Source organism: Arvicanthis niloticus, chromosome 8 (assembly GCF_011762505.2).
Source record: "Arvicanthis niloticus isolate mArvNil1 chromosome 8, mArvNil1.pat.X, whole genome shotgun sequence".
Lineage (NCBI taxonomy): Eukaryota > Metazoa > Chordata > Mammalia > Rodentia > Muridae > Arvicanthis > Arvicanthis niloticus.
This window is the reverse complement of record NC_047665.1, coordinates 60,521,699-60,547,875: the sequence shown is the minus strand read 5'-3', so window position 1 is coordinate 60,547,875 and position 26,177 is coordinate 60,521,699. Positions and strand designations below refer to the sequence as shown.

Sequence of the window (26,177 nt, the reverse complement as noted above, 5' to 3'; positions counted from 1 at the left end):
TGCGAGGGCAGTTTTCAAAACACTGTTGTATGCTGTGCACTTAAAGATTATTGCATTAATTACTGAAGAGAGCTTTGTGGATTTTATTTATTTTTATTATTTATTTACTTTAGGAATTTCTTTTTAAAGGTGTTAACAATATATATGATAATAAACATATTTGGATAATTGTCAGCACTTTTTTGTATAAATTTGAATTCTAAGATCATTTTCCAGACTTGCTTGGGGTTTATTTTCCTGAGTAGTAACAAAACCCCTCTCTCCAAAGGTAATACTTAGCCATCATTGAGGATGCCAGAAGAACATTATCTAGACTCTCAGACTTAGTGTTGTGTTTGCTGTCTCGCTATACGTTACTATCAACAGCCGCTTTGCCGGTTTCCCCTCAGGTCAACTGACTTTTCCCCGTCCCCCTTTAATGCAGCATTTTAGACTGGTTTGTTTTAGCTCATACCTCATTTACTGTGATAGTTGATTTCTTGATTCTGCTTATGCTAAGGAAATTAGAATCTTTCTCAGCTTCTCATTTAATTCAGATTAGTCTTAAAGTCATAAATAACACAAGTTACAAATAGAACTCCAATATTGTGTTTCAACTTTCTTATTTTATGAGACCAAAAATGTATCAGGACTATTAATGCACACATCAACTTTATATTTAGTTTACCAGGGCACCTTTCACACAGGATCCCGTGATATTCCTGGGTGCCAGTCAGCCTGGAAAATTTAACTCTGACTCTTGCACACACAGGCCCAGGGAGGCCAAGTGGACCTGGTTGACGTAGTGGTCTCCTTGTGAAGCCTTACATGCAGCCGACCACGGTCATGCTGGCTTCCAGTTTCATACATACTACCCTTCAGATCTCTGTACTCGAGTCCTTTGGCTCATAAGTGTACTGACTCTCAATACAGTACCTGGATCTACAGAAGCCCTGACCACTACTTCTGCCAGTTGGCTTCTGCTGGCATGCTTGTTCTGACTTTTCTTCTGTTAGCTTCAGGATGGCTGGGATCAAGCTTGTCTTGTGTCCTGAGCTACTCAGGCAGTTTTTATATATGAGTTGAATTAATACTTACTGAAAGAGCAGATGAGTGTATTTTGGTGTTTAAATTTTAATGGATCAAACATTCCTTGAATATATGTGTTAGAATTACATCTACTTTTAAATCTTTCCATCATGGTGTTTGCTTTAGTGTTTGTTGTAGATAGCAACCCTCATTTTAACAGTATCATCAGGTTCCTTAAAAGATGCTGTGTTCTCCACTTATCTGTGGAGCTTAACCACTATGCATGGTTCTGCTAGGATAGAAACATCCAGTGCATATGGTAGTATAACGTTATAAGCCACCCTTGAAAGCCCCTGCCTTTCTGTACCTGATAGAAAAGGGAAGCTTTGGAAATGATACTTGCTGTTTCAAATGCCTGTTGACCAGTATAAACAAAGTCACCGGAGTTTGATAAGCATTCTACCTTAGGAAAGGAAATTGACTTTACCTTGTCTCATACATCATTAACATACATGTGTAAACACACTGCTGAACCCAGCCATTCTACTCAGTCCATCTCACTCTTTGATCTCATTAGCAGGAAATATTTTGTTGACTTAGTGAGCAAAATAAACCTCTTTTTGGAGTCAGTGACAGGTGCACGGTACTTTCCTTGTGCTGGGAAAAGAGTCCAGGCTGTGGGGATTTAGTATTGTGTTTTATGTGTCTACGTTGCTCTAGAGTATTGTTTATAGGAAGTCCAAGAATGGTGTAACCACAAGGGTGAGATATGTCTCAGTGAATAATGTCTGTAGTATTAACTGGAGTCATTTCTTCATCTAGACATTACCTGGGATCTGCCTTAGCATACGTAGTAGGACTGATGAGCTGTGACTGAATTAAGAAAGGAAGGCACTAGAATTATTATAATGTAAACGTTGCAAAGGGGTAGTATTCTGTTCATAGCTTTGTTGGCTATGCCTAGGCTACTGTCTGTCTCCCCTGGGAGTTTCTCAGGAAGGGTTTATTGCATGATCAATAAGTTATGTGTTGTATGTTTTTTAAATTTAAAACATTATATTTTTTTTAAAAAATGTTTTTTTGAGACAGTATCCTGTTATGAAGCCTTGGCTGGCCTGGAACTCACTCTGTAGAACAGGGCTCTGGCCTCAGATCCATAGTTCTTCCTGCCCCTGCCTTTTGAGTCCTGGGTTAAAGGCATATGCCACCACACCAGCTTATATTGTCTGTTTTAAATTAAAAAATTGAACTTACAAGTCTTGGATTGTAGGCCTTTGAGGAAATGAATGTGAGTCAGATAAAGCTTACCTTCTGATGTACTTTCTTGACCATTCTGTGACGAGGGTGTGTAAAGGCCATGGCAGTGTTCGTTCATTTCCTTAAATTGCTGGGCAGTCTTCATGGACACGAGACACTATTAATAATGAACAATCTAGTCAGTTGTTTAGTATCGGACGTTTGAATTTAAGTTTCTGTGATGTTATAATTAATGCTGTGGTGAAGGACATTTTCTTAAGCATTTTATGGGCGAGGAGAGGGCACTGACTTCTCAACAGTAGTAATTAGGGAAGCAAGCTGCTGGAGAAGGGCTGTGCAGGAGTATACAGCTGTGCAGGTGAGATGGGGCCTCTGTGGTCGGGCAGCATGGCTGATGCAGGTCTGTGGGTGGCCAGATGTACACGGACAGTGTCTGATCTGCTCTGCCTTCATAAACAGGACACTTGAGAACACACCACCTCACAGTTTGTAGTCAAGCTGTACTGCACACATTTGTCTCTATTCCCAAGGAGTTAGTGAGTCACTGCAGCTGCTTCTGTCCCTTGATTACTGTTGAGTGATTATAACTGCATTTAACACCTTTATACATGCACCTATGTATATTTATGTTACTTGTATTTACATTTTCTGTACTTTGGGGAAATTTTTTTTAAAATAAAAGAATACTGTAAATTAGAAGGTTTGTACAAGTGTTCTGTATTACATAAAGACTAACAGTGACATCCATTCAGTTGCCTCCCTCAGCTTAAGTGACAGAATATTAACTACCAGTCTCCTCCTGCATGACTGTCCTATCTCATCCCCCTGCTGGCCTGAGGACCCATAGCTTATGTTCCTGCATTCATCCTTATAGGACATTAGCTGTGTGGGCATTTCTAACTAATGCATTGTTAACTTTGTTGTATTCTGTAAGTGATACAAGCGAGTTCATGTGTCCTGGTGTCCTGATATCATTGTGTCATTATACCATAGCATACTTGAGTGAGAATATATCAGTAATTCTGAGGGTTTTTTTTTTTTTTTTTTTTTTTTTTTTGGTTGATACGTGTATTTTTGGTTCATTTTACTGCTTCAAAATGCTTAGTAATAAACAGATGATGTAACAAATCCTTCTGTAGAGTTTTGGATTTTGTTTCTTTTGCTGTGACAAACAGCGTGTTACAAGTTCCCCTTCCCTCTCTCTTATAGTCAGACAAGATTGCTAGGAAGTTCTCTCTTCCTTTTTCTGGTATGATGCTGGGACTTGAGCCCAGGGCCTTATGTCTGTCTGTCAGGCAAATGCTCTGAGACTGGACTCTGCCCTCAGCTTCATGATGGTTTCTGGCTACATCCCAGCTCAAGCATGGCATAGATTCTACAGCCACGTCTCTCTCTCAGGCCGTATTTGCCGACTCTACATTTTTGATGCCTTAATTTCTAGCCTCTATGTGTTTTACTTGTTTAGATTTGTTTCCTATGATTAGTGTGTGCCTAGATTTTGAATACAGTCTTTTTAACTCGAAACTTTACTTCATTCTTTGGTTTGGTTTTTTCAAGGCATTGTTTCTCTGTGTAGTTCTGGCTGTCTTGTAGACCAGGCTGGCCTTGAACTCAGAGATCAGCCTGCCCCTGCCCCTGCCCCTGCCCCTGCCCCTGCCCCTGCCCCTGCCCCTGCCCCTGCCCCTGCCCCTGCCCCTGCCCCTGCCCCTGCCCCTGCCCCTGCCCCTGCCCCTGCCCCTGCCCCTGCCCCTGCCCCTGCCCCTGCCCCTGCCCCTGCCCCTGCCCCTGCCCCTGCCCCTGCCCCTGCCCCTGCCCCTGCCCCTGCCCCTGCCCCTGCCCCTGCCCCTGCCCCTGCCCCTGCCCCTGCCCCTGCCCCTGCCCCTGCCCCTGCCCCTGCCCCTGCCCCTGCCCCTGCCCCTGCCCCTGCCCCTGCCCCTGCCCCTGCCCCTGCCCCTGCCCCTGCCCCTGCCCCTGCCCCTGCCCCTGCCCCTGCCCCTGCCCCTGCCCCTGCCCCTGCCCCTGCCCCTGCCCCTGCCCCTGCCCCTGCCCCTGCCCCTGCCCCTGCCCCTGCCCCAGTGCTGGGATTAAAAGTGTGTGCCACAACAGCCTGATTTAGTTAATTTGTTTTTAAAGTTAGTGTCTTAAGATTTGTTTTATTTTTATTTATGTGTATGCATGTGGATCTGTGTATGTGCATTTGTGTGGACATATGAATGCTTGGGCCCCCAGAGGTCAGTGATGTCAGATTCCCTTGGAGCTGAAGTTATGGGAGGTGGTCAAACACTTGATGTGGGTTCTGGGAATCAAACTTCAGTCCTCTTCAAAAGCAGTGCTTGCTCTTAATTGCTGAGCCATCCTCCCCCCTCACCCCCCATAGTCAGTGTCTGTATCTCTGGCTTAATCACCTTTGGCTGTAATAACCGCTAAATTTCAAAGGCTGACAGCAGACATTTCTAGCTCATAGATCCGCAGCCTTGGCTGTGTCTGACTGAGGTTGGCTGGGTTTGGTCCAGCTGTGGGCTCTCTTCAGTTCTGTGTCATTTGGGGCCAGCAGGCTCCTTGGGTGTGCATTTCTAATGCTGCTATGCAGCTCAAGAGAATGTAGGCAAACTTGGTGCTCTTACAGCTTCCAATTGGGTGTGGTTGGTTCTGCCTCTTCCAGGAAGACATATTGCCACCCCCACCCCCACCCCAAAGCCAGTATGTGAAAAGTAAGATAAATGCTGGATTTTGCTCGAATACTACAAAATACCTAGTATGTAAAGTTTTGTTTTTAAGAGACATTGCTCTTCTCTAGGGGAGGGTAACTAGGTGAGGAGAAAGGGATTATAGTTTATCTTGAGAGTGTGCTAGTGCTATCAAGCCCCCTGGTTGCTGAAAAAATTTGATAGACTACCTACTTTGAAAGTAGATGGGGTGGGGCCCGGGTAGTAGGCCTCTGTTTTGAAGCTGTGATGAGCATGAAGGACCTTGACCAGGTGACCCTCACTCTGTCATTCATGAGCACATTTCTAAGGATTGCTCCATGAAATGGCCACTGGGAGAGTTTGACTGTGCTCCAGTGAGTGCATGCGCAACACAAAATGGACTTGGTCTTTCTTTTTTTCCCTCCTTTTTTTTTTCTGGGAGGAGGTCACAAGGGTGGGAGGTGGACCTGGGGGGACTGGAAGTAAATGCGATCAGGGTGATTATGTGAAATTCCCAAATAATCAATACAAATAGTATGCTGGGGGGAAAAAAGAGTTTTTCAGGGGGTTTGTACATTAAATTCTAACACACGCTTTGCATGTTTGTAAATGGAAAGATTTGCTACCTCATATGGAAAGTCTGTACGTCCAGTGTTTGTAAGTTTTATTATCCTGACTTAAAAACCATTGTTATTTTTAAATATGTGTAGGTGCATATGTTTGCATGTGGGTCTGTATTAAGCTCAGATGGCTGAGCAGGCCAGACAGAGGCGTCATGCATCCCTTGGAGCTGGACTTCTGGGTAGCTGTGAGCCACCTGATGTGGGTCATGGTAACTGACTTGTTCCTCTGGAAGAGCAGCAATTTCTCTGAACTGCTGAGCCATTCTTTCAGCCCTGTCCTAATGTTTTTGAAGATAGTATTTTTAGTGCTGAGAAAATTCTTTATGTCTTAAATACCAGGATAAGGATTTATTTGGCTTCTTATGGTATGGTAGGAAGGAGACATTACACCCTCTAAGGTACTTTGATATTACTGTTTAGAAAATTTAACATTTAAAGTGTATATAAGCATAAGCTCCTGGGCAAAGAGTAGCTGCTCCAAGTCTGAATGCACATGGACTCTGGGGCACCTGTGAATGTTGTATCTGCTTTGGGTTTTTGTGACATTCCTACCTCTTCCTGTTGTCATTCAGCCTGTTCCATCTCTTAGTTTCCAAGGAGGGAAATCAAATTCAGTAAACGTAATCTCATACCATCAAGGAGTGTCTTTATTGTGAGAAACTTTGAACGTGTATCTGAAACTAATATGGGATTATATGCGATTGTAGATTTGCCACACTACTCATTTCCGTGAGATAACTGGGTTATCTGGAAAGGGTAATCACTGGCTAATGCCCAGATGAAGAAGAAAACCTGTGGGCTGGGGTCAGGTGACAGGCTGGCAGAGCCGTGATTATATACCACTGCTAACTACAGTGTAGGCCCATGTGGTGCATGCACATGCTGATGCAATCTACACATTGTGCAAATGTGTGCTTCTTATATGATCTGAGTACAATGCATGGACTCAGCAAGCGGAATCTTTAAAAGTGCTTCCCAAACTGTGACTCAGCCCTCGTAGCAAGCGAGGGACTTACTGCTTTCTGTTTTCTTGTGTGATTTATAAAATAAAGTGTTACTTTCCATGATGTGGGACATAGCTTACTGTTTTATGAAGAAAGTTATGCACCTGTACATTTGCATTGAATCACAGCACTGCGACGTTATGTGTTAGAGCTACGAACATTTGCATTGAGTCACAGCACTGTGACGCTACGTGTTGTTAGAGCTACGAAGGCCCTCCTGCATCATGTAATTGTTTAACCACTGGTACTTCCGCCTCATCTAAAAGTGTGCTAATCAAAAAGGAAGCACTGTAATGCGATCTTAGTCACGGGTCAAGCGCGTCTTCCTATTGAGCCTCATATTAATACAAAGCAAAGGTTATGTTACACTGAAGTGAAAAGAGCTACGTCTAACGCTTGCAACTTACTTACCAGGTATATCTTTAAAATACTTAGAATGCCCTGAAAGGACGTGTACTACACGTAACTGGATAAATATGAAAATATTATGCCTATAATGAGGAAGTGGCATCATTACAGAAAGTTTATAGCAGTAACTGTTGTGGTCATTTTTATTTTGAATGCAATCAAAATAGATTCAGCAGGCATGGTTTGCTTTATTTGTCCTAGGCAAAGCACTCGTCTTGACTTATTAGTTGGGAATGGGGAAGGAGTAAGTTTAGTACTAAAGATTCAAGTTCAAAAGCTTTTATGTGACGGTTGCCATCTACACTCTAAGCTCCTGTAAGGCAGTTGCTGTCTGCACACTAAACATCTGTATGGCAGTTGCCGTCTACACACTAAGCTCCTGTAAGGCAGTTGCTGTCTGCACACTAAACATCTGTATGGCAGTTGCCGTCTACACACTAAGCTCCTGTAAGGCAGTTGCTGTCTGCACACTAAACATCTGTATGGCAGTTGCCGTCTACACACTAAGCTCCTGTAAGGCAGTTGCTGTCTGCACACTAAACATCTGTATGGCAGTTGCCGTCTACACACTAAGCTCCTGTATGGCAATTGTCTTCTAAATACTTTTTAATTCTTGATGTTACTTGTTTTTAGAAAGAGGGAACTGCGAATCAGATGGTGATTAGTGGTTATCTTTTATATTTAAAAGATTACTTTTAAGTAGGGGTTCTAGAGATAGTAGAAAAAACTGAATTAAAGTTATTTTAATTTTCTTTTAGGAAACTTTAAATGTTGACCTTTAGAAAATTTGATTTCTTTCTTCTCTGTTTCCAGAACAGGATATGTATTCCCCTGAGAAACCCTGGACAGCAGATTTTGGGTTAATACTGGATTGGAACAACACACAGAGACGTTTGCAGTCATGAGTGAGTATCCTGCTTGGTTTAATTTCTGCTGCCTTGTTAATAAGTGCTTACTTATTAACAAAAGAAGAAACATGTTTTTTTTTTTTATCACTTCCTGAAAGAATAATTGGGTTTTCCATAGTGCTGTGCATGTGTCTCTTAAGGCAAAGAGAGACACATTTTGCTGTGTGGTTTATCCTAAAGAGTTAGGTGTGAGGAGGGAGCCTGGTGCTAGCTTATTAGCTGACTACTTCTGTCATCTAAGGGCGTCTGTTGGCTTTCTGTTTTCTACTGGGAAAAAATCCTAAAAGTTTGAAAGGGAATATTGTAGTTGACCATAATTAAGAAAAGTTTTTATACAATTTCATCATTGGGCAACATGGGTTATTATATTTATGTAAAACCACAGCAATCCCTCAGTGCTTTTAATAGAGCAAGAAAACAAGGCTATCTTGGACTTAGCAGGTTTGATAACAAACTTCTCTTTCTGCCCATGAGAACTGGATTTTATTGTGGTAAGTGCTTACTTTTAGAGTATGAAGAAAGACTTGGGGTTTATTCTACATGGGGTCCTAAATGGCTGTTGGAAATACAGACTTTTTGATTATGGAAACTCTGGGATAGTGTGAACATTTCCTCTTAGAATGTTAGCTTATACTTTTTTGTATATTATTTATATTGGTTGTATTTACCTTAATATGAATTAAGGTAGCTTTTCTCATGGTTTTTAGTTTGAGACCTTCTACTAAAGATAATTTCAGAAAGTTAACATTGATTTTTAAAGTATCTACTGTGTCTTTTTTTTTTTTTTTTTTTTTTTTTTTTTTTTTTTTTGCTGAGATACATTGAACAAACAAGATCAATTGCTAGAGGTATTCGGATCCAGATTTGGAGGAAACTGTGTTTGCTGTTTCAGTTCCATTCATGAACTTTGTACACAGTTATTTCATAGAAACCTCAACTCCAGGGAAATTGTTCATGAGTTCATAAAGATTACTGTGAAGGTGCAAGATATTATTAACATAAAAACCTTTTGAAAATCAAACTTCTATTTGTAGTTTTGGAGTTCTGTTAACATCATTGTTGCATGAGTTTTTCTGAGGACAGGTAGCTCTGTTTTCATTTCTGCTCTCAGTATCTTGTTGATGCAAAAGTCAGATCTTTGTGAGGCTGGAGGTGGAGGTGGATGGAGGTGGAGGTGGAGGTGGATGGAGGTGGAGGTGGATGGAGGTGGATGGAGGTGGAGGTGGATGGAGGTGGATGGAGGTGGATAGAGGTGGAGGTAGATGGAGGTGGAGGTGGATGGAGGTGGAGGTGGATGGAGGTGGAGGTGGATGGAGGTGGATGGAGGTGGATAGAGGTGAAGGTGGATGGAGGTGGAGGTGGATGGAGGTGGATAGAGGTGGATGGAGGTGGAGGTGGATGGAGGTGGAGGTGGATGGAGGTGGATAGAGGTGGAGGTGGATGGAGGTGGAGGTGGATGGAGGTGGAGGTGGATGGAGGTAGATAGAGGTGGAGGTGGATGGAGGTGGATGGAGGTGGAGGTGGATAGAGGTGGAGGTGGATGGAGGTGGAGGTGGATGGAGGTGGAGGTGGATAGAGGTGGAGGTGGATGGAGGTGGATGAGGTGGAGATGGATGGAGGTGGATAGAGGTGGAGGTGGATGGAGGTGGAGATGGATGGAGGTGGAGGTGGATGGAGGTGGATGGAGGTGGATGGAGGTGGAGATGGATAGAGGTGGATGGAGGTGGAGGTGGATGGAGGTGGATGGAGGTGGAGGTGGATGGAGGTGGATGGAGGTGGATGGAGGTGGAGGTGGATGGAGGTGGAGATGGATGGAGGTGGATGGAGGTGGAGGTGGATGGAGGTGGATGGAGGTGGATGGAGGTGGAGGTGGATGGAGATGGATAGAGGTGGAGGTGGATAGAGGTGGAGGTGGATAGAGGTGGAGGTGGATAGAGGTGGATAGAGGTGGAGGTGGATAGAGGTGGAGGTGGATGGAGGTGGATAGAGGTGGAGGTGGATAGAGGTGGAGGTGGATGGAGGTGGAGGTGGATGGAGGTGGAGGTGGGTGGAGGTGGATGGAGGTGGAGGTGGATGGAGGTGGATGGAGGTGGAGATGGATGGAGGTGGAGGTGGAGGTGGATGGAGGTGGATGGAGGTGGAGGTGGATGGAGGTGGATAGAGGTGGAGGTGGATGGAGGTGGATAGAGGTGGAGGTGGATGGAGGTGGATGGAGGTGGAGATGGATGGAGGTGGATGGAGGTGGAGGTGGATGGAGGTGGAGGTGGATGGAGGTGGAGGTGGGTGGAGGTGGATGGAGGTGGAGGTGGATGGAGGTGGATGGAGGTGGAGGTGGATGGAGGTGGAGGTGGATGGAGGTGGAGGTGGATGGAGGTGGAGGTGGATGGAGGTGGAGGTGGATGGAGGTGGAGGTGGATGGAGGTGGAGGTGGATGGAGGTGGAGGTGGATGGAGGTGGAGGTGGATGGAGGTGGATAGAGGTGGAGGTGGATGGAGGTGGATAGAGGTGGAGGTGGATAGAGGTGGAGGTGGATGGAGGTGGAGATGGATGGAGGTGGATGGAGGTGGAGGTGGATGGAGGTGGATGGAGGTGGATGGAGGTGGAGGTGGATGGAGGTGGATGGAGGTGGAGGTGGATGGAGGTGGAGGTGGAGGTGGATGGAGGTGGATGGAGGTGGAGGTGGATGGAGGTGGAGGTGGATGGAGGTGGAGGTGGATGGAGGTGGATAGAGGTGGATGTGGATGGAGGTGGATGGAGGTGGAGGTGGATGGAGGTGGAGGTGGAGGTGGATGGAGGTGGATGGAGGTGGAGGTGGATGGAGGTGGAGGTGGATGGAGGTGGAGATGGATGGAGGTGGATGGAGGTGGAGGTGGATGGAGGTGGATGGAGGTGGAGATGGATGGAGGTGGATGGAGGTGGAGGTGGATGGAGGTGGAGGTGGATGGAGGTGGAGATGGATGGAGGTGGAGGTGGAGGTGGATGGAGGTGGATGGAGGTGGAGGTGGATGGAGGTGGATGGAGGTGGAGGTGGATGGAGGTGGAGGTGGATGGAGGTGGAGGTGGATGGAGGTGGAGGGGATGGAGGTGGATTGAGGTGGAGGTGGATGGAGGTGGATGGAGGTGGAGGTGGATGGAGGTGGAGATGGATGGAGGTGGATGGAGGTGGAGGGGGATGGAGGTGGATGGAGGTGGAGGTGGAGGTGGATGGAGGTGGAGATGGATGGAGGTGGAGATGGAGGTGGAGGTGGATGGAGGTGGAGGTGGATGGAGGTGGAGGTGGATAGAGGTGGAGGTGGATGGAGGTGGATAGAGGTGGAGGTGGATGGAGGTGGAGGTGGATGGAGGTGGAGATGGATGGATGGATGGAGGTGGAGGTGGATGGAGGTGGATGGAGGTGGAGGTGGATGGAGGTGGATAGAGGTGGAGGTGGATGGAGGTGGATGGAGGTGGATGATGGAGTGGAGGTGGATGGAGGTGGATGAGGTGGATGGAGGTGGATGGAGGTGGAGGTGGATGGAGGTGGAGGTGGATGGAGGTGGAGGTGGATGGAGGTGGAGGTGGATGGAGGTGGAGGTGGATGGAGGTGGAGGTGGATGGAGGTGGAGGTGGATGGAGGTGGAGGTGGATGGAGGTGGATGGAGGTGGAGGTGGATGGAGGTGGATAGAGGTGGAGGTGGATGGAGGTGGAGGTGGATGGAGGTGGATAGAGGTGGAGGTGGATGGAGGTGGATAGAGGTGGAGGTGGATAGAGGTGGAGGTGGATGGAGGTGGAGATGGATGGAGGGTGGATGGAGGTGGAGGTGGATGGAGGTGGATGGAGGTGGATGGAGGTGGAGGTGGATGGAGGTGGATGGAGGTGGAGGTGGATGGAGGTGGATAGAGGTGGAGGTGGATGGAGGTGGATGGAGGTGGAGGTGGATGGAGGTGGATAGAGGTGGAGGTGTATGGAGGTGGATGGAGGTGGAGGTGGATGGAGGTGGAGGTGGAGGTGGATGGAGGTGGATGGAGGTGGAGGTGGATGGAGGTGGAGGTGGATGGAGGGTGGAGGTGGAAGGTGGATGGAGGTGGATGGAGGTGGAGGTGGATGGAGGTGGAGGTGGATGGAGGTGGATAGAGGTGGATGTGGATGGAGGTGGATGGAGGTGGAGGTGGATGGAGGTGGAGGTGGAGGTGGATGGAGGTGGAGGTAGATGGAGGTGGAGATGGATGGAGGTGGATGGAGGTGGAGGTGGATGGAGGTGGATGGAGGTGGAGATGGATGGAGGTGGATGGAGGTGGAGGTGGATGGAGGTGGAGGGTGGATGGAGGTGGAGATGGATGGAGGTGGAGGTGGAGGTGGATGGAGGTGGATGGAGGTGGAGGTGGATGGAGGTGGATAGAGGTGGAGGTGGATGGAGGTGGGTGGATGGAGGTGGAGATGGATGGAGGTGGATGGAGGTGGAGGTGGATGGAGGTGGAGGTGGATGGAGGTGGATAGAGGTGGAGGTGGATGGAGGTGGATGGAGGTGGAGGTGGAGGTGGATGGAGGTGGAGATGGATGGAGGTGGATGGAGGTGGAGGTGGATGGAGGTGGATGGAGGTGGAGGTGGAGGTGGATGGAGGTGGAGATGGATGGAGGTGGATGGAGGTGGAGGTGGATGGAGGTGGAGGTGGATGGAGGTGGAGGTGGATAGAGGTGGAGGTGGATGGAGGTGGATAGAGGTGGAGGTGGATGGAGGTGGAGGTGGATGGAGGTGGATGGAGGTGGATGGAGGTGGAGGTGGATGGAGGTGGATAGAGGTGGAGGTGGATGGAGGTGGATAGAGGTGGAGGTGGATGGAGGTGGATGGAGGTGGATGGAGGTGGAGGTGGATGGAGGTGGATGGAGGTGGATGGAGGTGGAGGTGGATAGAAGTGGAGGTGGATGGAGGTGGAGGTGGATGGAGGTGGAGGTGGATAGAGGTGGAGGTGGATGGAGGTGGATGGAGGTGGAGGTGGAGGTGGAGGTGGATGGAGGTGGATGGAGGTGGAGGTGGATGGAGGTGGATGGAGGTGGAGGTGGATGGAGGTGGAGGTGGATGGAGGTGGAGGTGGATAGAGGTGGAGGTGGATGGAGGTGGATAGAGGTGGAGGTGGATGGAGGTGGATGGAGGTGGTGGGTGGTGGAGGTGGATGGAGGTGGAGGTGGATGGAGGTGGAGGTGGATGGAGGTGGAGGTGGATAGAGGTGGAGGTGGATGGAGGTGGATAGAGGTGGAGGTGGATGGAGGTGGATGGAGGTGGATGGAGGTGGAGGTGGATGGAGGTGGATGGAGGTGGATGGAGGTGGAGGTGGATAGAGGTGGAGGTGGATGGAGGTGGAGGTGGATGGAGGTGGAGGTGGATAGAGGTGGAGGTGGATGGAGGTGGATGGAGGTGGAGGTGGAGGTGGAGGTGGATGGAGGTGGATGGAGGTGGAGGTGGATGGAGGTGGATGGAGGTGGAGGTGGATGGAGGTGGAGGTGGATGGAGGTGGAGGGTGGATAGAGGTGGAGGTGGATGGAGGTGGATAGAGGTGGAGGTGGATGGAGGTGATGGAGGTGATGGAGGTGGAGGTGGATGGAGGTGGATGGAGGTGGAGGTGGATGGAGGTGGATAGAGGTGGAGGTGGATGGAGGTGGATAGAGGTGGAGGTGGATGGAGGTGGATGGAGGTGGAGGTGGATGGAGGTGGATGGAGGTGGATGGAGGTGGAGGTGGATAGAGGTGGAGGTGGATGGAGGTGGAGGATGGAGGTGGAGGTGGATGGAGGTGGAGGTGGATGGAGGTGGGGGGGGAGGTGGAGGTGGAGGTGGATGGAGGTGGATGAGGTGGAGGGATGGTGGATGGAGGTGGAGGTGGATGGAGGTGGAGGTGGATGGAGGTGGAGGTGGATAGAGGTGGAGGTGGATGAGGTGGATAGAGGTGGAGGTGGATGGAGTGGAGGTGGATGAGGGGATGGAGGTGGATGGAGGTGGAGGTGGATGGAGGTGGATAGAGGTGGAGGTGGATGGAGGTGGATAGAGGTGGAGGTGGATGGAGGTGGATGGAGGTGGAGGTGGATGGAGGGGGATGGAGGTGGAGGTGGATGGAGGTGGATGGGATGGAGGTGGATGGAGGTGGAGGTGGATGGAGGTGGAGGTGGATGGAGGTGGATGGAGGTGGAGGTGGATGGAGGTGGATGGAGGTGGAGGTGGATGGAGGTGGATGGAGGTGGAGGTGGATGGAGGTGGAGGTGGATGGAGGTGGAGGTGGATGGAGGTGGAGGTGGATGGAGGTGGATGGAGGTGGATGTGGATGGAGGTGGATGGAGGTGGAGGTGGAGGTGGAGGTGGAGGTGGAGGTGGATGGAGGTGGATGGAGGTGGATAGAGGTGGAGGTGGATGGAGGTGGATAGAGGTGGAGGTGGATGGAGGTGGAGGTGGATGGAGGTGGATGGAGGTGGAGGTGGATGGAGGTGGAGGTGGATGGAGGTGGATGGAGGTGGAGGTGGAGGGATGGAGGTGGATGGAGGTGGAGGTGGATGGAGGTGGAGGTGGATGGAGGTGGATGGAGGTGGAGGTGGATGGAGGTGGAGGTGGATGGAGGTGGATGGAGGTGGAGGTGGATGGAGGTGGATAGAGGTGGAGGTGGATAGAGGTGGAGGTGGATGGAGGTGGAGGTGGATGGAGGTGGAGGTGGATGGAGGTGGAGGTGGATGGAGGTGGATAGAGGTGGAGGTGGATAGAGGTGGAGGTGGATGGAGGTGGAGGTGGATGGAGGTGGAGGTGGATGGAGGTGGAGGTGGATGGAGGTGGATAGAGGTGGAAGTGGATGGAGGTGGATGGAGGTGGAGGCGGATGGAGGTGGAGGTGGATGGAGGTGGATGGAGGTGGAGGTGGATGGAGGTGGATAGAGGTGGAGGTGGATAGAGGTGGAGGTGGATGGAGGTGGAGATGGATGGAGGTGGATGGAGGTGGAGGTGGATGGAGGTGGATGGAGGTGGATGGAGGTGGAGGTGGATGGAGGTGGAGATGGATGGAGGTGGATGGAGGTGGAGGTGGATGGAGGTGGAGGTGGATGGAGGTGGAGATGGATGGAGGTGGAGGTGGAGGTGGATGGAGGTGGATGGAGGTGGAGGTGGATGGAGGTGGATAGAGGTGGAGGTGGATGGAGGTGGATGGAGGTGGAGATGGATGGAGGTGGATGGAGGTGGAGGTGGATGGAGGTGGAGGTGGATGGAGGTGGATAGAGGTGGAGGTGGATGGAGGTGGGAGGTGGATGGAGGTGGAGGTGGATGGAGGTGGAGGTGGATGGAGGTGGAGGTGGATGGAGGTGGAGGTGGATGGAGGTGGAGGTGGATGGAGGTGGAGGTGGATGGAGGTGGATGGAGGTGGAGGTGGATGGAGGTGGATAGAGGTGGAGGTGGATGGAGGTGGAGGTGGATAGAGGTGGAGGTGGATGGAGGTGGATAGAGGTGGAGGTGGATAGAGGTGGAGGTGGATGGAGGTGGAGATGGATGGAGGTGGATGGAGGTGGAGGTGGATGGAGGTGGATGGAGGTGGATGGAGGTGGAGGTGGATGGAGGTGGATGGAGGTGGAGGTGGATGGAGGTGGATAGAGGTGGAGGTGGATGGAGGTGGATGGAGGTGGAGGTGGATGGAGGTGGATAGAGGTGGAGGTGGATGGAGGTGGATGGAGGTGGAGGTGGATGGAGGTGGAGGTGGAGGTGGATGGAGGTGGATGGAGGTGGAGGTGGATGGAGGTGGAGGTGGATGGAGGTGGAGGTGAAGGTGGATGGAGGTGGATGGAGGTGGAGGTGGATGGAGGTGGAGGTGGATGGAGGTGGATAGAGGTGGATGTGGATGGAGGTGGATGGAGGTGGAGGTGGATGGAGGTGGAGGTGGAGGTGGATGGAGGTGGAGGTAGATGGAGGTGGAGATGGATGGAGGTGGATGGAGGTGGAGGTGGATGGAGGTGGATGGAGGTGGAGATGGATGGAGGTGGATGGAGGTGGAGGTGGATGGAGGTGGAGGTGGATGGAGGTGGAGATGGATGGAGGTGGAGGTGGAGGTGGATGGAGGTGGATGGAGGTGGAGGTGGATGGAGGTGGATAGAGGTGGAGGTGGATGGAGGTGGATGGAGGTGGAGATGGATGGAGGTGGATGGAGGTGGAGGTGGATGGAGGTGGAGGTGGATGGAGGTGGATAGAGGTGGAGGTGGATGGAGGTGGATGGAGGTGGAGGTGGAGGTGGATGGAGGTGGAGATGGATGGAGGTGGATGGAGGTGGAGGTGGATGGAGGTGGATGGAGGTGGAGGTGGATGGAGGTGGAGATGGATGGAGGTGGATGGAGGTGGAGGTGGATGGAGGTGGAGGTGGATGGAGGTGGAGGTGGATAGAGGTGGAGGTGGATGGAGGTGGATAGAGGTGGAGGTGGATGGAGGTGGAGGTGGATGGAGGTGGATGGAGGTGGATGGAGGTGGAGGTGGATGGAGGTGGATAGAGGTGGAGGTGGATGGAGGTGGATAGAGGTGGAGGTGGATGGAGGTGGATGGAGGTGGATGGAGGTGGAGGTGGATGGAGGTGGATGGAGGTGGATGGAGGTGGAGGTGGATAGAAGTGGAGGTGGATGGAGGTGGAGGTGGATGGAGGTGGAGGTGGATAGAGGTGGAGGTGGATGGAGGTGGATGGAGGTGGAGGTGGAGGTGGAGGTGGATGGAGGTGGATGGAGGTGGAGGTGGATGGAGGTGGATGGAGGTGGAGGTGGATGGAGGTGGAGGTGGATGGAGGTGGAGGTGGATAGAGGTGGAGGTGGATGGAGGTGGATAGAGGTGGAGGTGGATGGAGGTGGATGGAGGTGGATGGAGGTGGAGGTGGATGGAGGTGGAGGTGGATGGAGGTGGAGGTGGATGGAGGTGGAGGTGGATAGAGGTGGAGGTGGATGGAGGTGGATAGAGGTGGAGGTGGATGGAGGTGGATGGAGGTGGATGGAGGTGGAGGTGGATGGAGGTGGATGGAGGTGGATGGAGGTGGAGGTGGATAGAGGTGGAGGTGGATGGAGGTGGAGGTGGATGGAGGTGGAGGTGGATAGAGGTGGAGGTGGATGGAGGTGGATGGAGGTGGAGGTGGAGGTGGAGGTGGATGGAGGTGGATGGAGGTGGAGGTGGATGGAGGTGGATGGAGGTGGAGGTGGATGGAGGTGGAGGTGGATGGAGGTGGAGGTGGATAGAGGTGGAGGTGGATGGAGGTGGATAGAGGTGGAGGTGGATGGAGGTGGAGGTGGATGGAGGTGGATGGAGGTGGATGGAGGTGGAGGTGGATGGAGGTGGATAGAGGTGGAGGTGGATGGAGGTGGATAGAGGTGGAGGTGGATGGAGGTGGATGGAGGTGGATGGAGGTGGAGGTGGATGGAGGTGGATGGAGGTGGATGGAGGTGGAGGTGGATAGAGGTGGAGGTGGATGGAGGTGGAGATGGATGGAGGTGGATGGAGGTGGAGGTGGATGGAGGTGGATGGAGGTGGAGGTGGATAGAGGTGGATAGAGGTGGAGGTGGATGGAGGTGGAGGTGGATGGAGGTGGAGGTGGATGGAGGTGGAGGTGGATGGAGGTGGATAGAGGTGGAAGTGGATGGAGGTGGATGGAGGTGGAGATGGATGGAGGTGGATGGAGGTGGAGGTGGATGGAGGTGGATAGAGGTGGAGGTGGATGGAGGTGGATAGAGGTGGAGGTGGATGGAGGTGGATGGAGGTGGAGGTGGATGGAGGTGGAGGTGGATGGAGATGGAGGTGGAGGTGGATGGAGGTGGATGGAGGTGGAGGTGGATGGAGGTGGAGGTGGATGGAGGTGGATAGAGGTGGAGGTGGATGGAGGTGGATAGAGGTGGAGGTGGATGGAGGTGGATGGAGGTGGAGGTGGATGGAGGTGGAGGTGGATGGAGATGGAGGTGGAGGTGGATGGAGGTGGATGGAGGTGGAGGTGGATGGAGGTGGAGGTGGATGGAGGTGGAGGTGGATGGAGGTGGAGGTGGATGGAGGTGGATGGAGGTGGAGGTGGATGGAGGTGGAGGTGGATGGAGGTGGATGGAGGTGGAGGTGGATGGAGGTGGAGGTGGATGGAGGTGGATGGAGGTGGAGGTGGATGGAGGTGGAGGTGGATGGAGGTGGATGGAGGTGGAGGTGGATGGAGGTGGATGGAGGTGGAGGTGGATGGAGGTGGAGGTGGATGGAGGTGGATGGAGGTGGAGGTGGATGGAGGTGGAGGTGGATGGAGGTGGATGGAGGTGGAGGTGGATGGAGGTGGATAGAGGTGGAGGTGGATAGAGGTGGAGGTGGATGGAGGTGGAGGTGGATGGAGGTGGAGGTGGATGGAGGTGGAGGTGGATGGAGGTGGATAGAGGTGGAGGTGGATAGAGGTGGAGGTGGATGGAGGTGGAGGTGGATGGAGGTGGAGGTGGATGGAGGTGGAGGTGGATGGAGGTGGATAGAGGTGGAAGTGGATGGAGGTGGATGGAGGTGGAGGCGGATGGAGGTGGAGGTGGATGGAGGTGGATGGAGGTGGAGGTGGATGGAGGTGGATAGAGGTGGAGGTGGATAGAGGTGGAGGTGGATGGAGGTGGAGATGGATGGAGGTGGATGGAGGTGGAGGTGGATGGAGGTGGATGGAGGTGGATGGAGGTGGAGGTGGATGGAGGTGGAGGTGGATGGAGGTGGATGGAGGTGGATGGAGGTGGATGGAGGTGGAGGTGGATGGAGGTGGAGATGGATGGAGGTGGATGGAGGTGGAGGTGGATGGAGGTGGATGGAGGTGGAGGTGGATGGAGGTGGAGGTGGATGGAGGTGGATGGAGGTGGATGGAGGTGGAGGTGGATGGAGGTGGAGGTGGATGGAGGTGGATAGAGGTGGAGGTGGATGGAGGTGGATAGAGGTGGAGGTGGATGGAGGTGGATGGAGGTGGATGGAGGTGGATGGAGGTGGATGGAGGTGGATGGAGGTGGATGGAGGTGGATGGAGGTGGATGGAGGTGGATGGAGGTGGATGGAGGTGGATGGAGGTGGATGGAGGTGGATGGAGGTGGATGGAGGTGGATGGAGGTGGATGGAGGTGGATGGAGGTGGATGGAGGTGGAGGTGGCCTAGCCCAGGAGGTGGTACTGTAGCATGATCTGTTTTAATGTTTCAGTGGCTAGTGTTTGGTTTGCTATATTTAAAGTTGGTTCTTTTTTAAATGTCCATAAGCTTTTTTTTTTTTTTCCCCGTATTGTACTGTTGTTTGTTTTACTGTCCTAATGTCTCTGAGGATCTCTTACTTTGAGGTCTTTTTAGATCGTTCAGTACATTTTTCAGTTTGTTTGCAGTGGGTTTATGATTGTTGGTATTGCTGGTATGGTCATCACTCTGTAACTTAGCAGGCATACTCTAGTGGACTTTATGTTTTCCTTTGATATCCCTGCTGTCTAGCAGATATGTCATTGTCTCTGCCTGGCTTTAGAACTCACAGATCAGAATTGGGTCTGTGTTAGTGGATCAGAGCCCCAACCCCACAGTGACACTAGAGACATCACGGAGTCAGTCTCAAGTCAGCTGGCCTTAGGTCAGCATCTTGTCTCTGCTGTGACTTTAACACAGTTGGCAGAAGCTTTTCAGTGTTGAATAGTGAGGAAGAGCACCACCGCTCCAGGCTGGAGTGAAGAGCCTGCATGCTGACTCTGCCTGTATTTACAGCCACCCCAAGACAGGGCTTCCTGCCACCTTTCCTGCCCGTGTGTCACGTGACTTTTGATCCATTCAGATGTGTTAACATACTCTGGCACAGCTGCGTCACCTTAGTGCTTTGTCTTAGTGCATTTGGTGAACTACGGGTTTCTGTGTTTGTCTTCTGAGAAGCGGAGCCTCAAAGATGAAGACGTCGTGGGCTTTCACTGTTAGGATGAAGCCACACTCCATGTATCACATCTGAGGTTATTGTAAAAGTCAGCCTTGGTCTTAGCCATTCCTGTTCCTCTGCCCTCGGCAGGCAAGCCTGCTGCGCTTGTCATGTATTCAGAACTGTCAGGTCATGTGCTCCTTGAGGGCAAACACGGTTTTTTGGCATTTAGGCATTTAATAAATATTCAGATATGCATGTCTTAGTCTGTGGATGATCTTCTGTGTATTATTATGTTTTAGATGAAATTTGAGGTGTTGTTCTGTGAAGTCTGTAGAGGGTGGAGTGGAGACTCCTGGTAGATGGAGCAATGTGAGAAAGGTGGTTGACTCCACACAGGAGTAGCTGAACAGCAGAGAGCTGGGAGGGGCATGGTGAAAGACAACTCGGGAGCAGAGGGACTCTGGCCCCTGGCCCTTCATGGCACAGCTTATGGTGTTAAAGATTTCCGTTATGGGCATGACTTAAGATTTTATTGTGGAGAAATTACTCAGAAAACCACATGCTTTTACTGTAAATTTAAAAAATTGGTTACTTGGACAGTATTTGCTTTTGCTAACATGTGCTTAGACCTTCGTTCTTTAAAAGCTTTTTTCTTTTTTTCTTTTTTTTAAATCAGACTAGGCTACATTTTGTTTTCTTGACAGTTTGATGATATTATATAGAAAAGAAGTCGTCCTTGAACAGACCCCCATAATACAGGTAGCCCAGAGAGTGTTACAGCGGGTTTCTAGGGAGTCCTTAACACAGGAAGTGGGAATTGGATGTAACAGAAATTCTTGTTTTGAAAAAAAAAATCCCACATGGAAATGTAGTTGAGGTTAAAAGGAACTGCATTAAAAGTACTAAAATTAAAAGGTATCAAGATCTAGATAGACGTGATGAGAATCATGGTTATCGATTATTACTGATTATTATTAGGTATCAGAGGAAAGATTGGATACTTAGATATGTGAATAGAGGAAAGATTGGATACTTAGATATGTGAATAGATTTACCCATCAGGTTTCCCAGCTCTTTCTATGTCATGAAACACATTGAAGAACATAGTAATTTTTGCACAGCACATGGAATAAATAGATGTAGGTTGGAGACAACCTACCTTGACACTGCTGGCCTGGCCGTCATGTGTTGTGAGGAAGGGGTGGTTCTACCCACCTGTCCTGGCTGTCCTCAGATAGTAGTTGGGATGCACCGACTCTCAGGACTTGAAACACATACTGTGTTACTCCGTTTTCATTCTTGCTGGCATGTATTTTAGGAAACTCTGAGCTGAATACTTATGATGATATTATGACAGTTGTGAATTTCATTGTGGATTGTCAACTTGATTACAGCTAATAAAAAGACTTTAATTTTAGCACTTAAATGGTTAGTCTTTTTTATATTTGCATAGTTTGTAGTTACTCAGTTTGTTTATTTTATCATATAAAAAAACCAAAGATGAAATAAGAAATTGGGTGTCTTGGGTTGTTAATAGATATTATAGCAAGGAAAGTTTTCCCGTACATGCCAGTAACAATATTTACCGATTATTTTGATGTGTATGTTTAAAACAAAAAAGCACAAAATAAAAGCAATTAAGTTATACTTAATAATTTTCCCTTTCAAAGCTTCATGGTGAAACCCCGTTTTCTCTATTTTTAAATTTTAGTTTCTACTGTATCTTACTTTCATCAGGAAAGTTTTACTTTGAAATTAATGCTGTTTTATAAGTTGTTTGGATGTCAGTTCTATTCTCTTGACTGGGTCAATCAGGAGTATGTGTTGTATGTTGATGTGTTTGATCCTGCCCTTTGGCCTAGGTGACTGGATGATGTTGGTTTATTTCTTTTCTTTCCCTTTCCCTTTTCTTTCTTTTTTAAATTGGTTACTTTTGCATAGGAAATATCTCTGATTTAGCCAAAGAAAAAAATGAGGCTGAGATTTGGTATAGGGTTTTGATGGTTTTCTGGTGGAGTGGGAACAGTCTGCTTTGATGTGTGTTCTAGAGGATAATGTTATAAATCCAGTAGATCGTTGAGTTCCCTCAGTGACAGCTTAGGGGTTCTGCTAGTCTCGATCATGGAAGAATTAGTTGTAATACATACTCCTGTAAACATTGGCTAATAAACAGTTTTGTCTAGAACATTAGTCTTCCTAGAAGTAGGAAAGCTGCATGCCTCAGAAGTAGGCTGAAAGTTAAAAGAAAATCTCGGTTGAGTTGTACTTTAAAGCTGGTGTATCTGTCCCATCACTGAGCCCACCTCTTCATGCTGCCACAGTGATTCTTAGTGTGAGAGTTGAAATGTGTTGTAGCCGTGTGTGTGGGGACTCTAGATGCCAGTTAACATGGAGCTCTCCTGGGATTTTGTGGGCGGGGAGGGTGTGCATCAGCCCCTGTTGAGCACCCTGTCTCCTGTCCAAACTGACAGTAGTAAAGCAAGGTGGGAGTTGTGAGGAGTGACAGCCATCCTGCTTCTCAGCGTCACTAGACCCTGGCCGCTCAATGCAGACTGTTTGGTTTTTAGCTCATTTATCTTCTTGTTAGAGGAAAGTGAGTAACTCTTAATATGATACTGTAGTGGAGTGAATAGAGCCAAATGCAGTTTTATACTGTATCTTCAGCTATGATCTTTTACATTTTTAAATTTTAGGAGGTAGCTAGCTTAAGTTTTTGTTTCTACTTTTGATACTTTTACCAAACTTAAAAAAAAATTGTAAAAATAGTACCCCAATTTTTTATAGACTTCTGACTCAGATTTGCCAGCTGTTTATATTCCTTCCTCCCTCTGTCTGCCCCTCTCCTGTCCTCTTTTCTTCTCTCCTTATATACTTCTATATGAAAGACATTTATATATAATTAAAACATTTTGGTGGAACTCCGGTTTCCTTTGATTGAAAGTCACTTAGAGTTTTAGCATAAACCAATTATTAAAGTAGCAGTAGCTTTTCCAGCTTTTAAAATTACGTTTATTGGTTAAAATTGCAAACCATTCACACATTATTTCTCCAAAGCTAAATTATTTACCAGTTTTTGTAGGCCTGCCATTAAGAAAAACAGGTTAGTCTATCTTGTATCTTACTGACACAAATTGGTATAGTTATGCTCTAATTGTATTCTAAGAGAAAGTATCAAATTATGGGACACTTGGAGCCATGATGTCTTTAAGAATAGTCGTGCTTCAGATGATAGAAGGATGGAATGGAGCTCATGCTGTGTGTGTGGATGAAGTTTCTGTGTAGACCTACAGTAGCGATCCTGTGTGTTATCCTTTGCGATAGCTTTATGCTGTCTTTCTGAGATATCTCTGGATTAGGTCTCTAAAAGGATTTCTGTATCTCAGGGCTCTGTGTCAGGAAGCAGAGGAAGGAACTGCGGTGGTCTCTGGATTTCCTTCTTACTGAGTTCTTCAGAAGTAACATTTATCATTTCTTCTTTAACTGATTAAGCAGCATTCAGATTTCTTGCATAAGGAAATAATGTATTCTGCTTTACTAAGTGTCTATTTTGCATTTATTACAAAGATAAGAAAAATGTAGCGAAATCTTTCTAGAACATGAGGTGACCTTGTAAAGAGACAGTATTTGGCTTTTTACTAGATTCCTTTTAGCAGAATTGCTATTTTGAATAATGTTGACCACAATCTCAGTTGTATAAAACAGTTGCAGAGATTTATCTATAAAGTGAGATTACATCACTAAAGATTAGCTTTTCTCATAACCTAGTATCTCTTTATCCCTTTGAATTTTCCTAAGCTGCAAATAGAGTAAGTAAGCAAGAAGTCCCTGAGTCCTTAGATTCAGAAAGTTATTTTAATAGAAAGTATCAGGTACTTAGTTATGCATAGGAACAACTAGTTAAAGTTTAATAACGTAATACAAAGTAGAGCAAAACCTAGAAAATTCATTTGGGTATTATAAAAATAAGCAATTCAAGTGTGTAAATGTGATAACATTGAGGCACATTATACTGTAACAGTTTCCAAAAGTATTTTGAATCTTGATGTTTGAGTTTTTAACATAAGTTTTAATGAAGAGAAATAACTTTAAGACTGTTTATTTTAGTGTGTCTCATGAAGCTCTCCATTATACTGTTGCTGTGTCGATCTTCAGAACAGAGCTGAGAATAAGAAACGAACTTGTCTTTTAGAGCACAGAACCAGGAGGGAAGACGGATATTACACGAAGAGTTTGGGATTGTTAGTAAAAAGAAGGAAGACAGATATGACACTAGAAGTTTGGGATTGTGAATAGAAAGAAGGAAGCGAGCATCTGTGGGAGCAAGGGCCTGTGCTCAAGGAGGCCAGCAGGGCCGTGTGGGGACTTACTCAGCTCCAGACATCAGGAAAGCAGGAAGAGAGAGCAGTGTGAAGAACTGCTATCTAGAGACTGTATAGGTTAGGAAATATCGGGAGTTTGGTTCTGCAGAAGTAGGTGCATTAGAAGAGAAGGTTTGCAAATTCCCTGTGAGGAGATGCCCTACCTGTATCTCACTTTGCATTTTTTTGGTTGTTCTTAGAGAGTCTTGCTTTATAACTGGGCAGCCTGCAGCTTACTGTGAGGTCAGCCTGACATCTAAGCTGTTGAGATCTTCCTGCCTCCGCCTTCTGCCTACTGGGATCCGTGTGCACCACCATTCTCAGTCCACTTAAACTTCTTACTTTTAGTTTTCTATTTAAGATGTATTTTATAACTACGCGCACGCACGCATGTGTACGTGTGCATGCTCATGTGTACGGCTCCTCATGGAAACGTCGAGGGTGTCATAGCCTCTGGAACCCCTCTGGATTTAGAGTTATAGACAGTATGAGCTGCCCAATATAGGTATTGTAAACTAAACTCTGGTCCTCTGAAAAAGAGCGACTTAGTTACTTTTCTGTTGTTCTGAACAGACACCATGACCACAGCAACTCTTATAAAGGAAAACATTTAACTGGGGCTAGCTTACCTTGTTATTATAGCAGGGGGCATGGCGGCACACAGGCAGGCATGGCCCTAGAGAATAAATGGTTCTATATCTGAATCCAGCAGGAAGAGAGAGATTCTGAGTTTGGAATGGCTCCAGTGACACACCTCCTCCAACAAGGCCACTCCCTCCCAATCCTTTCAAATAGTGCCACTCCCTGGAAAGTCAAGCCTTTGAGCCTGCAGCGCTACCTGACTGAGAAAGTAGCAAGTGTCCTTACCTCTGAACACCTCTCCAGTTCCTGGTCTTCATAAAAAAAAAAAATTCTCATCAAAAGTAATCTATTTTATCTTTTTCAACTTAATTCTGCACCATTAAAAATACTATGATACTCATACTAAAGTAAATATTCTTTGAGAGGGAAGATACTTAAAGTTATAACTCTATAATTGTTTCCGTAATTAACTGTATAATTATTAATTATCTTTAAAGGTATTGATGAGTCCTGGCTTATTGAAGCATTTTTCTGTTTTCTGGTCAATTACAGGAGATAAAAAACTTTTTTTTTTTTTTTTTTTTTTTTTTTTTTTTTTTTCCGAGACAGGGTTTCTCTGTGTAGCCCTGGCTGTCCTGGAACTCACTCTGTAGACCAGGCTGGCCTCGAACTCAGAAATCTGCCTGCCTCTGCCTCTCAAGTGCTGGGATTAAAGTTGTGCGCCACCACTGCCCGACTAAAAACCTTTTTTATAGAAGGACTCTCTGGTGAACTTACCTGTACTCTTTCTGCTAAAATTAATTCATTAGGCTAGACTGTACCAAAAGTTTTCAGTATGTTGTCTTTTGCCTTCTGAAAAAAAATCTTCTGAAGTGATTATTGAGAAATCATGGATTTTAAACCTTGGATGTTACCTTTTGCACTTTTAAGATTGATTGTGGAATGTGTCTATGTATTTGTAGAGATTTCATGTTATGTTTTGAACATGGCCTTTTTTTGTGGTCAGAGGAGAGGTAATGTATACAATACAGAAAAGGGAGAGTTGATTGGTTGAGCTTCAGGAAGGAAGGAAGACTGCAGAACATAGCTGGCTCTGCCTAGTATGGTGTCTCTCCAGGACACCGTGCATCTCTCCACACTCTGTCTTATTAATGTGCTAGGGAGACTACAGATTTCATACTAGGGGATGACAGAGATGTCTGAAAGTGTATACATACACTTTCATGGTGTTTATGGAAGCAGTGGTTACACTAACATGCTGTATGTATGTGTGTATGTGAACCTTTGATCTAATCTGTGATGTCATGTTATTTATTCTAGGGCTGTAAACACAAACCTAAATGCTTTTTGAAAGAAATATATTTTTGTGGTAATCAACCAAAAAAACAAACAAACAAACAAACAAAACCCAAACAGCAGCAGCAACAAGAAGAAAACAGTGATGTTTATTTGATGGACTCTGCAGTAGGTTCACTATAGGCCTAATGTTCATTTTCAAGTAA

At 48.0% G+C, this 26,177-nt stretch overlaps 1 protein-coding gene across 1 annotated transcript in view; it reads left to right on the top strand.

The window, feature by feature from the left end:
- The window catches only part of Usp6nl (USP6 N-terminal like), a 128,071-nt gene that overhangs the window by 5,890 nt on the left and 96,004 nt on the right, over positions 1 to 26,177 (top strand). Inside the window, exon 2 of the mRNA XM_034510019.2 lies at positions 7,801 to 7,892. Within this exon, the coding sequence (XP_034365910.1) occupies positions 7,889 to 7,892 (4 nt within the window). The 5' untranslated portion in view covers positions 7,801 to 7,888. The remainder of the gene's footprint in view (positions 1 to 7,800; positions 7,893 to 26,177) is intronic.